This window comes from Cydia fagiglandana, chromosome 17 (genome assembly GCF_963556715.1).
Source record: "Cydia fagiglandana chromosome 17, ilCydFagi1.1, whole genome shotgun sequence".
Lineage (NCBI taxonomy): Eukaryota > Metazoa > Arthropoda > Insecta > Lepidoptera > Tortricidae > Cydia > Cydia fagiglandana.
In genome coordinates, this window is record NC_085948.1 from 17,202,873 (window position 1) to 17,220,765 (window position 17,893).

The following is a 17,893-nucleotide window of genomic DNA, read 5'->3' on the forward strand; positions in this document are numbered from 1 at the left end:
CATTCCAGAATCCAATGTAGTGTCGGGAACGTGATTTCTAACACTTCAGAAAAAGGTAAGAAGCCGATATTAAAATTAAGGCAAATTAAGGCATTATTATGATACGTTTCGTAACTAAGTTTTAAACTCAAATTAGGCCTTTTTGTGGAATGCCCAACCTACAGTAGTTTTTCATCAATCTACGGATTTTCAAAAAACCGGATAAAAGAGAGTCGGACTCACCCACCGAGGGTTCCGTAATTTTTAGTATTTGTTGTTTAAGCGGCAACAGAAATACATCATCTGTGAAAATTTCAACTGTCTATCACGGTTCATGAGATACAGCCAGGTGACAGACAGACAGACGGTCAGTGGAGTCTTAGTAATAGGGTCCCGTTTTTACCCTTTGGGTACGGAACCCTAAAAAAGTAACCTAGCAACACCGGTGTTAAGGACAATGCAGTGACAAACGTGGTATCTCGATCTCGCCTAGCAACGATGCTCTTTTGTACTCGAGATTGACGAAATTCTTTAGATGGTATGTCGGAGTGACATCAACTGGATAATAAATAAATTTACAATTGACAATGGACTGTAAAAAAAAAATGGTTTTTCTTCGCTTGACCCGAATGAATGACATTACATTACAGCATGTTTACGGTGTGTAGGAAATATTTGAAAGGACAGTATGGAAAAAAATTAATGAGCCCTGGAGGGAAAGTACTTACCTACCTTCTTAAACCCTTAGGTTTGCAGTTATGTTTCTTTAAAAAAATAACGTTTCCTTTAAGTATAATGAGCTAACTTAAAACCTTAGGTTTGCAGTTATGTTTCTTTTCTCTCCAGGGCCCATAAACATTTTCCACTCTGCATGCAGTTTTGTTTCTTTTTAAAAGGAATGTCTCCTTTAAGTAAAATGAGCCAGCTTAAGGATTTAAGGTAGTTTCCCTCCATGGCCCGACTTATCTTTCCACCCTGTATATATATTTAATAACGTACCAGTTCGGCCCTTGCCCGCCTTGCAGTGCACGGCGGCCACGTTCTTGGGGTCCGCGTTGAGCCACTTGTGCACGTCCTCGCAGAACGGCAGGATCAGCTCCATGTTCGGCGGCGTGTGGTCCTCGAACGCGTACCTTACCACCTGGAACGACACATCACCATTACTGACTATCACGATTTATCTTATGAGGTATCATAAAAGGATTAAGCTGGCTAGGGTATGTACAGTCTCCATCAGATATATCGGAGCAGCCAAGGCGTTCACAATATCTGAACAAACGCTCTAACGCCTTGACAACAGAGGCGTGTTCAGATATTTGTGAGCACCTTGGCCGCTCCGATATATCTGTTGGCGACTGTACCATCACTCTCCCCGATTGTTACGCCATTTATGGTCCTAGCTAAATTCACCAAGGAGGAGTTTTGGCCGAAGAGTGTCAAGTTCCGGCGGGACCGCGGCCGGCTCCCTGACACTGCGGGGTTGCGAACTGCATCGCAGCCATAATTGTGTGTTTGTAGTTTTAAGATATATTTTATAATAATATGTATTCTAATTTTAATTTTTAACAAGCAGAAACGTCTGCGAACGATGCTATTAAGCTTAGCTTATTGGAGTATCGATCCAGAGGCCGTGAGTTCAAGTCTCACCCAAGACAGTAATTTTTCCACTTTTAAATTTATTCTAAGCTTAATATGTATTCTAGTTTTAAGTAGTTTTAAGGTTTCTTTAAAAAAAAGTTTTAAGGTAATCTATGGGCCAATAGTTGCCTGAAAATAAATATTTTCATTCATTCATTCATTATTGGTTGTTCCATACTTAACGCTATGGAATGTCCAATTTAGCTAGAACCCTAAATGGCGTATCATTCCCGTGTGGTGACTGTATATGCTAGGTTCAGGTTCTTCTCTCACTCTAACTGAGCGGAAGCGTGATCGAGATGGCTGTGCCAAATAGAGCCAAAGTCAAAAAATCGGATTTGGAATCGGCGAAGTTACTAGAGGCCTGGCTTCAAGCTTGCTTATTGCTATTTTTTGGCAACCGTATTGTGATCTAAATAAGTGCTATGACTTGCTGCTAAAACTGCTGGCTGTACCTACTGCACCTTAAGAACAAACCCGTAAGAAAAGCAAAAGGAAACCAATTGTTCAGGTAATAAATCGCCCTAGATTTATGTGGCTGAAGGAAAGGAACTCTTGACTGTTTAGTAGTTATGCAGACTGTTGTCCGCTTTTTGCACAACACGTAGTGTCGTGACGGCGTCAATTATTAGGGTTCCGTACCCAAAGGGTAAAACGGGACCCTATTACTAAGACTCTGCTGTCCGTCCGTCCGTCCGTCCGTCCGTCTGTCACCAGGCTGTATCTCACGAACCGTGATAGCTAGACAGTTGAAATTTTCACAGATGATGTATTTCTGTTGCCGCTATAACAACAAATACTAAAAACAGAGTAAAATAAAGATTTAAGTGGGGCTCCCATACAGCAAACGTGATTTTTGATCAAAGTTAAGCAACGTCGGGCGTGGTCAGTACTTGGATGGGTGACCGTTTTCTTTTTGCATTTTTTTCCGTTTTTTTTTGCTTTATGGTACGGAACCCTTCGTGCGCGAGTCCGACTCGCACTTGCCCGGTTTTTATTTACGTTGTAGGTCTAGCATCATTGACGTGCCTATATTGCTTATGTCGTTTGTCTCTGTGGATAAAAAGATTGTCATTCTGACAGATTCTGAAGTTTACTTCTAATACATATGAAATTAATATAAAGCAGCAACTACCACGAACATGCAGACTCAGGTAAACTAGTGATATGGACTCCCTTAAAGCTTTTAGAGTCGGACCAAAAATAGTCTGCAGCGGATTTGATAGCCCGCGCAGTGAAAGTGTTATTTATACGTCATAATTTCATAGAAGTTTGTCGTTTAAAATAACACGTGCACTGCGTGGGCTATCCAATCCGCTGCAGACTTTTATCGGTCTGACTCTAACAAAATTTATTAGTCCTAATACCTGTCCACATAGAATTAGCAACATGTATTCAATACTTAAGGTCTTCGGGTGATTTCGAAAATCATTCCGTCGTATAAAATTCAAATTTCAGTATTATCAAAATATACCTAAGTATCATTAATCCTTCAATATACATTACTTATTTAGTTTATTTGTTGTAATAAAAGAAAGGAGAAATTGCAAAGGTGATATTCCTATATACCCAAAGCATGTATATGAACTATCGCTATCAGCCACTGATAATGAGGCCGGTGTGCCTGACAAGCCCTAATTTCACTCAAATGACAGATAACTGTCGTTATGTCACTCCATTGTTTGCTATGGCTTATAAATTATAAGCGTGTATAAGGTGAAGTGACGTAGTCAACATGACAATAGGGGATATTACGATCACAATCTAGGGGTCTACCGCGAAACAAGAAAATCGAAATTTAGTGAACAGCACAGTAGCAGTAGTAGCAACAGAAATACGTCACCTGTGAAAAATACAATAATTGGTCTAGCTAGCACGGTTCATGAGATACAACCTGGTGACAGACAGACAGACGGACAGGACACGGGAGTCTTAGTAATAGAGTCCCGTTTTTACCCTTTAGGTACGGAACCCTAAAAAATAGAATACCAATGCCATAAATCAAAAAACAATTTATTAACTATTATGTAATATAACGTACAATACATTTGCATGTAAATTGTCATGAATATCTATTATTATAATACATATTTATTAGCTCATTGGATTTACCAAGACTTTATCTTACAGTAATCGACACAAACAGAGGTAATATTTTTACACCTAATTTACTAAGGAAAAAATATTTTTCACCACACCAGCTCGGAAAGACTTACTTTGGACTTCAAAAACTGATAGCAAAGTTGCATTTTATTCACATGTGAGACAAAGTAATCAAATGCAAATTTTAAGTTAGTTTCTTATGTTTGCTGGTAGAAATGACTTTTAAATGATGATTTTGGATGATAAATATTTAATAACATTCATTTGGATTTGATTTGGTTTGATTTTGTTTGATAGTTTTACATTTAATATTTGCTTCAGGTTGGTGTGGTGAAAAATTTTGTGTTTCACTCGGGGGCAGATTTTGTTTAACCCTCGTGCTTTGAAACCCTCGCAACGCTCAAGATACCATTTTTCGAACCACTCGCTACGCTCGTGGATCAATTTTGGAATCTTTCGCTTGCTCGGGTATCAATATTAGCACGAGCGGTTAAACAACAACTTTGCCCCCTTGTAAAACAAATAACTATTACATAAATTATGAAATTCTAAACCCGCAACTCATTTTAATGAGTAAATATCTGGGAGACCGAGCTTTGTTCATAAAACATACAAGAACTCAAAAATGCGCGTTTTCCCAGAGATAAGACCTAGCTAGATCGATTTATCGCCCCCGAAAACCCCCATATAGCAAATTTAATCGAAATCGTTAGAGCCGTTTCCGAGATCCCCGATATACAGTGTGGAAAGATAAGTCGGGCCCTGGAGAGAAACTACCTTAAATCCTTAAGCTGGCTCATTTTACTTAAAGGAGACATTCCTTTATTTTTAAAAAGAAACAAAACTGCATTCAAAGATTTTCTAAAACTCGCTTGCCTCGCCCGGGACTCGAACGGACTACAAATTCCAAAAAATAAAAACTCGCAATTTTATTCTACTAGTCGATACAGTTAATGTTAATGATAACATTTCTCCAAGAAACATTAGGTCTTACACTCGTCTGTCGTACAAAATATCCATAAAATCGATTTAGTACTCAAGATTTTTTTAGACAAGCCAAATTGAGGAAAAAAAGAAAAATACTATGAATGCTGTTTTGTTTCTTTTTAAAAATAAAGGAATGTCTCCTTTAAGTAAAATGAGCCAGCTTAAGGATTTAAGGTACCTAGTTTCCCTCCAGGGCCCGACTTATCTTTCCACACTGTATATATAAACACAAGAATTGCTCGTTTAAAGGTATTAGATATTAATCCTATCGCACAGAAAAAAGACACAAGTCTTACAAAAGAATACAAGTAGGTATTTAAATTAGTAAAACGTGCAAACATTGTGGCACTATAATTAAAATGTAATCAAATCAAGCACGCTAACCGACAGATGTTTCCGTAGTTTCGTACCCCACATCCATACTTGTAGCGTGTTAGTATATAGTAAATCTTTTTATCTATAGGTAGACACGCGGCAGCGAGTCAAGCCAAGTCAGGCGTGTCTCACTCCGCGATTTTGTCGCTTTGCTACAGGTAGCTAAAAGTGCATCCGTTCGGCCCCAATTTTGGGGTTTGCCATAAGCCGCGCGTGGCGCTGTCGCCACCTAGCGGCCATATCTGTGCTGATCGTAACAGACGCGTTTTGTTAGAGAGTGAGTCTTCTGTACTTAGTAGTATTATTTATTCTGTAGCCAAGTGCAAAAGAAAAAAGTTTTTGCCAAAAATATTCATTTTTGGTACAAGCTTTTATCGCTGACTGTACGTTTCTTTCCACGAGCAATTAAAAATCATCGATACCATTCTAAAAACCGCAAACACAATTAGGTTGCGGTGTTTTATCACAGAGTTCCTATGGCCACCTCCTGTCTTCATCATCAGATCAGCTCGATGGTACCATAATATTGCATTGTCACCAGACTTACATATGTAAGCAAATTTTCAGCTTCATCGGAAACAGGGAAGTGGGTCAAATTTAACTTGCAAGATTTGACCCGTACAAACGTAGTTACATATACATTGCAATACATAGGTACATTGCAAGTTAAATAAAAGCTTGTAAAAAAACTGGCGACGCAGCGGCCGTGTGTTATATTACACGAACCATCTGGAGCCACTTTTAACTTTATCCCCTGCGTAACTCATAATCTATTAAACATAAACATGTGAAATTTGGTTAATATTAAGACCTTAAAGGCTAACTAGAACCTCAAATTTCATGAATATAACTCAACCGGTTGTTAAGATACAAACATCTAAAAATCGGGATTTTTCTCACTGAGTCACGTAGTGTAGTGACCTATCATCAAAAACCTAACCCACTTCCAGATGACCTAGCAAGTTGAAATCCTGAACTTTAATCACACCCCAAGCAAACTAGAACTTGTCACCCATATAGATCTCAATTCTTATTCCGGCGAAGTCAACAACGACGAATATTCTTAGTATTGAAATGAAATGAAAATCTTTATTTTAGGCAACTACAAAACATATCATAGTCTAATAAAACATGGTCTTCTCTTCCCAGAGTGACACAAGCCTACGTCACAATAACATGGCCGCTATATATAGCGCTATCGCATATTGTCATATAGCGCTGTCGCATGATGACGTAGGCTTGTGTCAGTCAGGTGACTAAGAAAAGACGGGAAGAGAGTACCAGGCGGAGTATATTATTATACCATGCATACATATTATATTATTTTATATTGAACTTGGCTCTCATTTCACATTTATGTTTTTGAAGTCCTTTATTAGACACGTGTATGCTGATGATGGTAACTCTGTAAGTGGCGCGTGATAAGACTCGAATGAAGTGCTAGCAGTAACCGAACTGATCAGGGTTCACTCTTATGTCTTGGGAATAAGGTTTAAGTATAACTAACGATGTGGAAAATACTACAATCAACGAATTTAATTTCGGATTTTGTAGCTTGTCACAGTGACAATGGTATGAGGTCTCTAGCGACTTTCATATCCTCTAGCCGCCCAAAGACCTATAAAAAGGTCTCCTGTTCAATTTTAATTTGAACTTTGTGTTGATAGAATAAAATTTCATTTTGCTTGGCAAGGTTTGACGTATAGGCGGCTAGAGGATATTGATCGTCACTGTGACAATGTACGAAATGGGTCGGAAATTTAATTCTTTGACTGTACAGTGGACGTCAGAAATATGTTTATACTTTTCCATCTTACTCATTTGTAATAAGAAATAAAATTGTACCCTGGGGGCCTAGTCAAGATGACAATCGTACATCGACAAACGTCAAACGAAAAAGAAAAAACTGGACAAGTGCGAGTCGGACTCGCGCACCGAGGATTCCGTACTTTTTAATATTTGTTGTTATAGCGGCAACAGAAATACATCATCTGTGAAAATTTCAACTGCCTAGCTATCACGGTTCATGAGATACAGCCTGGTGACAGACAGACGGACGGACAGACGGACAGCGGAGTCTTAGTAATAGGGTCCCGTTTTTACCCTTTGGGTACGGAACCCTAAAAATGTATCGGATGACAGATGCTACGAAAACCCACGTGACTATTTACATTATTGACGGAGCGTTAACGAAGGTTTCCGTTTCAGCTTGGACAAAAGAATCTTTCGTATCGTATGTCCGGATGTTCTCTGGAGAGGGCCTACCACGAAGCACGTTCGACGTGTTGCCTCTCTGTCGCACTTGTAAATTCGTACGCAAGTGTGACAGGAAGGCAACACGTCGTGGTTCGCGGTAGGGTAGGCCCTCTGGTCGCATTTATCAAAAGATTCTCGTGAAATTTTGTGAGCAGGTCCGGTAGTTAGCTAGAATTTTACTGCCATTACGGTTTTTGGAAAAAGTACAAAATGGTGAAAATTTGCATAAAGCACTTAAGCGCTAGTGGGGTCTATAGAGTTAAGATCATTGTGAGTTGAAAATGACGCAACGATGTTAGAAATGTAAATATTAATAATTCTTACTTCGTTGAGTGAGCCTAGTTTCCCCTCTAAGTTGGAAGGTCAGATGGCAGTCGCTTTCGTAAAAACTAGGCACTACGCCAATTATTAGGATTAGTTGCCAAACGGACCCCAGGCTCCCATGAGCCGTGGCAAAAATGCCGGGACAACGCGAGGAAGATGATGATAATTAGAGAATGACCCATCACGAGGTCTATAAGTCACAAAGCCACTAGTTTGTGTTTCGATTTTCGTTTTGAGACTCGTATACGGACGAGTAAAGCGGTTTGTGAATAGATAAGTTATCACGGCTCGGCTTACCGCGAACCGAACAACGCCTTCCTAGAATCGCCACACGTGCCCGAGATAGCGTTAGTCACAACACAACACAAGCAAGGTCGTTCAACTTTGCTCCTTTTTGCCTTTTTCAATTCCTGCACCTCTACTTGCTACACCTTTACCTTTACCTTTGCTTGCTTTGCTAGTTTCTTCTTCCTAATTACCTCATGACTGAGGGTTGCGACCACATGAGGTCGTTTTTTAATGCACCAAGCCTCTCCTTTGCCTTTATTATTCCGAAGTCCAATGTCTACCCGTTTAGATTTATATAGTCATCGTATATTAGGAGTCTCCTGTCTGTCACGATTGTGCTGAAGAACAGAGTTTACAACATATTTTCCAAGACCCCTTTAAACGATTCGTTGCGTGTTCCATTTTGGAAAACTTTTGGCTGTGGCGCGGAACAATCATTTCGTGACACGGAGTCATGCCATGCGCTAAATATGATGACACTCCTCCCGTGTCATACGCCACACGTAAAAAACATTGATGACACGGCAGGCGTGTCATCAGCACCGAATGGGTTAAATAATCGACAAGGTCTACTTAAAGTGGTCGACGTCTAAACTGGATAGACTATCTTCGCGAGCCGTTCGTTCCTTATCTATCGACAGCGGCGACATCTAGTCTAGCATTTAGTTTTCTTCGCGCCGTTCGGGCGAGAAGTTTCTGGACTGATAAGGCTACAAATATGATATAAAACAAACAATTTGATACAAAGTTCTACCCGATTTCACATTGGGAGTTGATTTCCAGAATTTCTTTCCAGTTGTATGCAGTTTTCTTCACTATATTTTTCCTTTTATACGAGGCAAAGGAGCGGACAAATCGCCTGACGGTAAGCGATCACCGTCGCTTAAGGACACCTGCGGTGTTGCAAGTGCCTTTGCTTGCCCGAAGCGGTGGATTTATATTTTGTAACATTGATAAAAATTAATAGTTGAAAAGTATGCTAATTATGAATTATAAAATATACCTATTCAAGTTTTTAAATAGCAATGTTATTTTTAAATTATGATTTATGTTTATGTTTAGAAGTCTGCAAGATATACATTATGCAATATGGACATCGTTGAATAAATTAAAATAATAATTTTAGGCAATGTGTAAAAGCTACGTAGTTAACAATCTCCACGTGTAGGACCGCTTATTTTGGAACGTTTCGTGTTATGTTTACGATTATTTTTTATGCCATTTGATAACGAATGTGTAATTTATTATACAGAAGTGTAAATATAAAAACATAGATACGAGTGAATGAGCTTCTGAACCGCAATGTTTCGGCTAAATTGTGTAATTTTTAGCCAAAACAATGCACAAAAGCAGCACAGTCTGTCAAAAGAAACGGAACACATTCTAAGACCCATTTTTTAGGGTTCCGTACCCAAAGGGTAAAACGGGACCCTATTACTAAGACTTCGCTGTCCGTCCGTCCGTCCGTCTGTCACCAGTAGCTCTACTATCAGTTGGCAGAGTATTTTTCACTTACTTTCAGTGAATAAACGTGCCGTGAGTCACGTTTTACGTTTCTTTACGGTCTTATGTACCTAACTTCACTCCACTCCAAACGATGCTGTCCCTTTCTAAGTATACTAAAAAACAGAGCAAGAGTTATCGGAGTTTTATACAGCGCCTCTAGGATTCACCTAAAGAACTAAATAACAAAATTGACACATTTTCTCACGTCTACGTAATTTACTATCTATGCATCTCGCTCTCACATATTAGTGCAAGTGAGATGCACAGAAAGTAATGTTACATATACTGATGGTAGCCGTGAATATGGAGGGTAGAGGTAAGGAGAATCCTTTATGACTTTATGAGAAAACTCCTTTAAGGGAGAATATTTGCAAAAACTGGGCACGCTGTCAGCTATTATATTTTTTCTAAATCTCTCCAGAGTAGCAAAAAAAAGAAAACCCATAAACCTAGTTTTTTCTACCTAGCTCTTTTTGTATGGACGATTACGTAGTATACTTCCCTCTTAAGGTTTTTGACGGACACTTTTTCATTATTAATTACACGGAGATTGTATTCCTTACCTCTACCATCCACTAAGAGCATTTAGAAGGGAGATGTCATCGCTGTCATTTTCTTTACAAAACAGTCAGTAGCAATGTATTGCTATTTCTACATGATTTGTACGTATCGTACAAATAGCCATGTCGGTCCATACAAAAGTTTGCACAATTGTGCAAGTTTTTCGGCAGAGGGGTAAGTAATAATGTCAACAAAAAAATAAAGAGTATACCTTCGAGACTACTATGACTATGATATTTGATTTATTCGGTTGTCAATATAAAACAAATGTAGGTGTTCTTTCTTCTCGTATGAGACGCCATTACTATGTAGTCTTGCTTGAGATTAATAAACATTACCAATATGGTGTTAAAACAAGCTTTTCTTTCCTGCTTGGAACCCTAATCCTAAATCCTAACAGTAAGCACTCAATGGCCACTCCAGTTATTAAATGCTCTAAGACCAGTTTTGTCACTTTGTTACTGACTCAACCTTCATTCTACAATTTTTTAAAGATTTGACGTTGCCATAGTTACGAAAATAATAAACACATCAATGTTAGTAAACAATGTATAAATTAAAATATAATTGTATTCAAGACAAAAATTGCAAAATATGATAATTACGTAAACATCATTAATAATCGAGTTAAAATTATGACATTGCGTGTTAAAAAATAGGAAGCAAAGTATATGGCGCGATTATACAGGCTACTTTTGGCTACATATTTATTACCTATGATGAAAATAATACACACATGAGAAGAAATCTTAAAATAGGTATGTATTATAATGGTCCGCTTCAGTCCGCATCATGACAGCGGCCGTCTCCTACTGCTAAGTAACATTATCTAATAGAGTGTCCGGAAAGAGAAAAGTCGTGAAATTTAGGGGAGCCCATACATTATACCTACGACTCTTCTCTTTCCGCACAGACCCTACGTATGACCTTAATAGCGATTTTAATTTTATAGTACGGTAGTACCTATATGATCTCGAGTATATTTCAGTGCCAAGCGCCCCATTTCCAATACAAAATGAACCCACGCAGCGGGTTTTTGGCAATAAATGTGTTTAAATCTTATTTAAATTTTCAGATTCAGAACCACCAGCAAAAGTTTTTGAAGAAAGTTTTATATTTCCTGTTACCAAGTTGACATGAAAAACGATTACCTAGGTACCAAACACAATAATTTGAACAACGGAAAATAAAATAATACTTACTTAAAGAAAAATAAATAAACCCACAGAACATTTGTATGTTTTATTTTATTTAAGATAATAATGCTTAATAAAATACGTAGCAATTCTTGTGTAAATATTATAATAGGTCTTGCGGTATGTCTTATTCTTACTATGTGTTATGTGCACCCAGCAACAAAAACAGCAACATGTCTATGTACCGCTCCTTGTATTGAGCCTTAATTCTTAATACATATGTAACTTCTACATGCATACATGATGCAATCCGGGTTTTCATGGAAATGTTGTTTTCAATCAGCTTCTTGCCTAAAACCAAAAACTGCTCGTAAGCAATGTGATTTTCGCAAATGTAGCAGTAGAAATAGGAAAATATGATGTCAAGTATAACTCATTACCTTTGTACTAAATCAGCCTTTTATCGAACTATTAATTGATTTATCCCTAAAAGTTTTGCTTGAAGTTCACATACTGTTATAAATTTATACATATTACGTTGAAAATTGCATTGATATTCGTGAAAAATCTGCGTATTTGTTGTGTTTACAAGTTGACAGAAATGTCACGTTGGAAACGCACGTATTTTTCCATAACATCTGTCACGTTTACTCGCGTAAAGTATTTACGCAGAATAATTCTGGCTCAGTTTTCATTATATAATTAGAAAGAGAGCGTTTTAGGTGTGAAGTTAGGCAAGTATGGAAAACTCGCGTAAAAACGTTTGTAACTCATGGTACAAATTGAAATTTTTAGTTCTTTACGTGACCGGTAGAGGCACTGTACAATTATTCCATACATTTTCCTTAACTTTCTCACTATCTTCACTTCTCACTGTCATTCACGGAACTCATAGTAGAGCTACAGGCTGTATCTCACGAACCGTGACAGCTAGACAGTTGAAATTTTCACAGATGATGTATTTCTGTTGCCGCTATAACAACAAATACTAAAAACAGAATATAATAAAGATTTAAATGGAGCTCCCATACAACAAACGTGATTTTTGACCAAAGTTAAGCAACGTCGGGAGTGGTCAGTACTTGGATGGGTGACCGTTTTTTTTTTGTTTTTTTTTTTTCATTATGGTACGGTAGAATGAGTTCTATATACAACGTGTCCCAAAATTCAACGATATGCTGGCACCAGAAGATGGACCTGCTCATGGCTACTCGAGGATAAATAATTAAAAAAATTGTAGACATGGTCGTTAACCGATTCGGGGCTGATGACACGCCTGCCCGTGTCATCAATGTTTTTTACGTGTGGCGTATGACACGGGAGGAGTGTCATCATATTCTATGGCGCATGGCATGGTTGCCGTGTCATGAAATGGTTTTTCCGCGCCACAGCCAAAAGTTTTCGAAAATGGAACACGCAACGAATCGGTTAAAAATACCACTCCTTTTAATTTTTTTTGTAATTCCATAAAAAATTGAGATATATTTTTTCTTTTTTTTCCTCGAGTAGTCATTAGCAGGTCCATCTTCTGGTGCCAGCTTATCGTTGAATTTTGGGACACGTGGTAGAAGGCAAACGTGCAGACGAATCGACCGTTGGTAAGCAATTACCGTCGCCCATGGACACCTGCAACACCAGAGGGGTTGCAGGTGCGTTCGTCGGGAACGCTCTATTCTTGAAGGATTGATGATCGTATCGGTCCGGAATTACCGCGGGCGACAGAGTTCATTCCAAAGGAAGGTCGCGGACGACAGTTCATTCCGAAGGAAGGTCACGAAATACCGCGGGCGACAGTTCATTCCAAAGGAAGGTCCCGAAATACCGCGGGGGACAGTTCATTCCCAAGGAAGGCCCGGAAGTACCGCGGGGGATAGTTAATTCCCAAGGAAGGTCCGGAAATACCGCGGGCGACAGTTCATTCCAAAGGAAAGAGCTTTGAACTAACTACCACTAAAACTTATGTTTGGTTAATTTACACTATTTAAAGTTAATGGTGGCCTGCCTATGACGACGAACGTAACGTCACGTTCGAAACGTCAGGCTATAAACATAAGTTTTACGCAATTAAGTCCCGTGTTAGTTTTAAAATTACTTTGGTGAAAAAATTCCGGTTCTGTCGGACACAAAAAATTTCTAACAAATATCCAAAAAAATTCTTACTTAAAATAAGTAGTGCAACGTTTTCCCGTAGGTATGTCACTGTGTCTGACTCTGACCTCACGCCGACGTAACGAACGTGATATATAAGTGCGCAATAAAATCACACCACGAGGGTGTAACAGGATACATAATTATTTTTTCGCGTTTCCTAGTATGAACCACTTTTGTTTCCTACTAAATCTACTAATTTATTATTATACATATTTGCAAACATCGCCAACATGTTGTTTTGGTAAAACATTAGATCTTAAACTCCAGTCAAAATGTCTTTTACTTCAGTCTTTAACGTCTAAAATGCTTTGATTGCATGGACCTCAGGTAAAAAGCTATACCTACAGCACGACATTAGAAAATAAATGAGGGCGCCACTTTCTACGCAACTGTCACATTTTTGACGTAAAACATGGCAACAATCTTGAATGGATTTTTTTAGTTCCATTTTATTAAATTTCTACTATTTTATTTAGCACTATTTTATGCAAAGAGTAATATGATTTTATGTATGTTGGTAGCTACCAATGTTATTTATAAATTATAATAAATATTACACTACGAACGGTATGAGTATGAAAGCCCAAGGGAAGGAACGAAAGCTTCGATACCGATTAAATATTCAACCCGTTACCATGAATTTAACGTAAAATCTTTTCATTTTGGTTTCGTTCCAAAAACCGTTATTTTGTAACCGGTATACTTGAAACCTGTTTTGAGGCTTGGTATCAACTAAATTGCAGAAAGCATTGCAATCCAAATACCTACCAGAGAACCATATGCGTGAGGCACCACACGTAACACATAGGTATGACTCAGACCACAAACTACAAAACCGCAGCTACGAAATAACTTATCTACAAAACGTCCTTAAAGAAAAATGAGTCTTAATGTAGGAAGCACTTACAGGAATTTCCTATACAATTCGCCTAAGATTATAAGGTTGGTTTTCCTTAGCATGGTGCGTTGTTTAAAAGGCACATACGCCTTTTTAGCGAGGCAAGGCCGTGTATGTTTATTTGTTGTCACAGCTTGCATGATAACCGCGATCAACTTTATTGTATTTATGCAATCCTTGTTGTTATGCAAAAAATAATTTAATCCAGTTTATTCTGGGTTTTTACCCGAATACGGCAAAGCAAAGAGCATGGGTTACAAATGTTACAATGTGTGTATTTGACAGTAGCGTCAAAACTACTTGGACGATTTTAATGAATGTGAATTCAATCATTCGTACCCACTTTCAAACAGAAAGAGGTTCTTCATACTTAGAGGAAAAAACTTTAGTCGGGTCAAGATTTTAAACTTTCTTTCATTTTGACAAAAGTTTTACATCTTGATGACAGAGTTTTGCAGATTAGAACATTAGCCACTGAACTACGTTCAAATGATCATGTAGTATTGTTATTCAAATTTGTTGTATGCACACAAAAACAAAGAAAGTGTCAGGATAATCTTGAAAAACATACAATTTCTCTAATATCCTCCGAGATTAGATAAAAGATTCAGTGAATGACGTTCGAATTGACGAGGTTTATCTCATAGTCACAATATTCTGATAACAGAATCCCAAGATAGATCTCACGTAATGCTGGAAGCCGGTATCAAAACATACATGTCGTTAGTGTTAATCTCTAAGCCAATTACGGGTTGAAATGACAACAGATTGTGGATTTAGAGATAGATGTCATCTTGACTACCATCGTCCACAGTTCCACACTAATAATTTGTAAACGTAATAACATTTGCAATAGCAAAGATGCAAAACTGTCCGATAAAGTGTCACCCATCGAAGACAGTGTTAATGTTAAACTTGAGAATGAAACAAAAAATAATAACAAATAGTCGGACCGCAAGCCAATTCTACATGCTATTTGCAATGACAGAGTGTGCTAATGTCAAATTATAATGACTATGATAAGTCAGGGACTTTGTTCTGTTTTGAAAATAGGCAGTGGCGGATGGAAGTAACAAGAATAAATAATTTATTTTACGGTTACAAGTTATCTGCTTTGCCCGAAGGTTGACTGGTAGAGAATTCCTTGTGCAATAAAGTGAAAATAAAATAAATTAATTAAGTAAAAAGCAAAGTTCAGTTATAAAGGATAAAAGTAAGACCACAAGTAAAAAGATCAAAAGACTCACCCTCTCATGAAATTTTGCAGAGTCGTAGGACCTCTCAGAGCAGAGGTTGTAAATCTTATAATGGTCCTTGTGCATCTGCTCGAGGAACCTGTAGACCTCGTCGATGTGATTCCTGTAGACTCCTTCTAGCTTCTCCGCCGGGAAACCCATGGCTATCAGCCGATCTGTGATATCTGGGGTTGCGGGGTTAAGGAAAGACATGTTGGAGAGAACAGGTTTTTTAACAAAAAATTTGCAAAGATTCTGGTGATGTCTGGCAAATGAGAATTAATTTAACCTTTTATATTTTATATTGTTCACCAAAGTAGGTTAAAAAAAATGTGTGTGGTAGTCAAAAATGGTCGGTTCAAAAGTTCAAACCTCGGTCATGCTGCATGAAAAAATAGTTCTCGAAAAAAAAATGCTTTAATATGACGTAACATTGGATCCGTATAATACACAAACAAGGGTTTAAGCAACTTTGATATTCAGATTGCAGGTAAATAGCAGGTGTGTCAACTTTTTATTAGTTTAGGAACTTTAGAATGACCTTGGTAAATTACTATGTGACACTGCCTGTATCATGTTATGTAACATATCATGTATGCGACGAATAAATGATTAATATGATTATCATTCTTCTGTAAGTATCGTTTCGGTATCTTCGGAGATATCTAAATACTTATAAATAAACTCCGTTTGTGATTTGTCAAAGTGTCAGTTTAATTGTGCCAGCTAACCAAGAAATTAGAGCTTTGTTTCAATGCTATCCTTTCAGGCATTTAAAGCACGTTTATAAAGTTAGGTACATGCTATTTCTCCAAGGTTATGTACCTATCTAAACTTCTATCTCCAACCGCACCGTAGTCACGTACAGTTACAATTATCCCAATTAGTTCCTAAACTCGTGAGAGCCCCGAAAATGTCGAGAACAACTAAAGTTGAAAATTTCCATCCCAAAAATGTCCTCTGAAAGGTCCAAAGTTTTAGTAATCGAAGCGGTTTTAATTTCGTTATAGTTCCGGTGGGTAGCATAAAGCATTCATTGTGGGGCCAAACAATACGACGGAAAATTAATTAAAATAACGAGGGTGACCGTCTACCACCGCGCTAATACCAGGGAATTAGTAATGTTCGGTCAGGTCGGTGCAACTAGAAAGAGCTATTTCAAAAGGCCAAATAGATGCTGTTCGTCTTAAAATTTTATTATAGAGATCCATTAAAAGTATTTATAGTTTAAATACTACAAAGAAAAAAAGTCCATTCTTCGTGTGTTTTGGTAGGCGTCGGTTACAAAGATCTTTGTTCATGCTTTAATTATGTCAAAAACATGCTTTGTCCTAAGTAGAATAAGGTCAACGTTGTTAACATTTACATTTAGGCCATCTGTTTTGGCTCGGGTTTGTAAGATGTGGGATTTATTTCTAAAATTATTAACATTCCTAAGAATGTAGCAGAAGCAAAAGTCAACATTTTTGATGAATTCAATTTCATGATGCAAAAATCTATGAAGATAAAAAATTTGGCCCAGATCACTGTCAACGGGCAAGGAGCCCAGAAGGCTGGCCGTATTTCTTCGCTGAATAAAGATAGTTATACGCTGTGCGAAATAGTGGCCAGTGGACAGCCCTCTGGTCACCAGAAGACTCTATTAGGCGAGCCGATAAAAGCTACGGTCAGCATCATGTTAACAAAGTAACAGTGCCCTTTCCAGTCGTGGTTAACGATTCCACGATGGATACACCAAAACGCATTGATGCGTGAAACTCCATGTAATTCTACACCGGACACTCCGTGGGCAGGTTACGTTGACACTGTTGACAGCATTACCACCGTACACATTATTAACTGATAATTCATATACCTTAATGCGAAGGCATAAGGTCTAGCTATGGTTACTTGTGTTGTTATTAATACAGCGGATCTTCGGATTTCGAAGACTATAATCTTATTAACATTTGAGAAGCTTTCCATGACATTGAATTTAAGCTTTTTGTATAAACTTGATACTCTTGCGTTACATTGTAACTTAATTGTTTATATAGTGGAGAAATAGTTGCGGTATTAGAATGTGACCCTGTGGAACACCTTATGTGGTATTATTTGAAATAAGGTTAGCCTGTTCGTTAAAATAGCTTGTGTTAATATTATTAGTATTATTACACATATGTAAATTAAATTAAATTTCTTGATATCGGAAACTAATTTAGATCATTGACGGGCCAATGTAAATTCCCCGAAAACTTATTACAAAACATAAACATGTCGAAGGCTTTTGCTAAATCAACTTAATGTACGGTCACAAACTTTAATTGTTCATCCATTTAAGGTTTAAGCTAATATTTGGTTGTCATTGTCAATATTAGCGGTATAAAATGTCTAATGTAATGTAAACCTTAAAGGGCTCAATAATCTAAGTCCGTGTCTTTACTCCTATGTGAACGTTCAAAACTCATCATATGTGA

General features: G+C 37.8%; 1 protein-coding gene across 1 annotated transcript in view; it reads right to left on the reverse strand.

Moving 5' to 3' along the window:
* Nucleotides 1-17,893, reverse strand: part of LOC134672661 (phosphatidylinositol 3,4,5-trisphosphate 3-phosphatase and dual-specificity protein phosphatase PTEN) — a 73,407-nt gene that overhangs the window by 16,870 nt on the left and 38,644 nt on the right. The window contains exons 2-3 of the mRNA XM_063530619.1: nt 15,450-15,622; nt 979-1,120 (exon numbers count right to left, since the gene is read on the reverse strand). Of these exons, the coding sequence (XP_063386689.1) occupies nt 979-1,120; nt 15,450-15,622 (315 nt within the window). The remainder of the gene's footprint in view (nt 1-978; nt 1,121-15,449; nt 15,623-17,893) is intronic.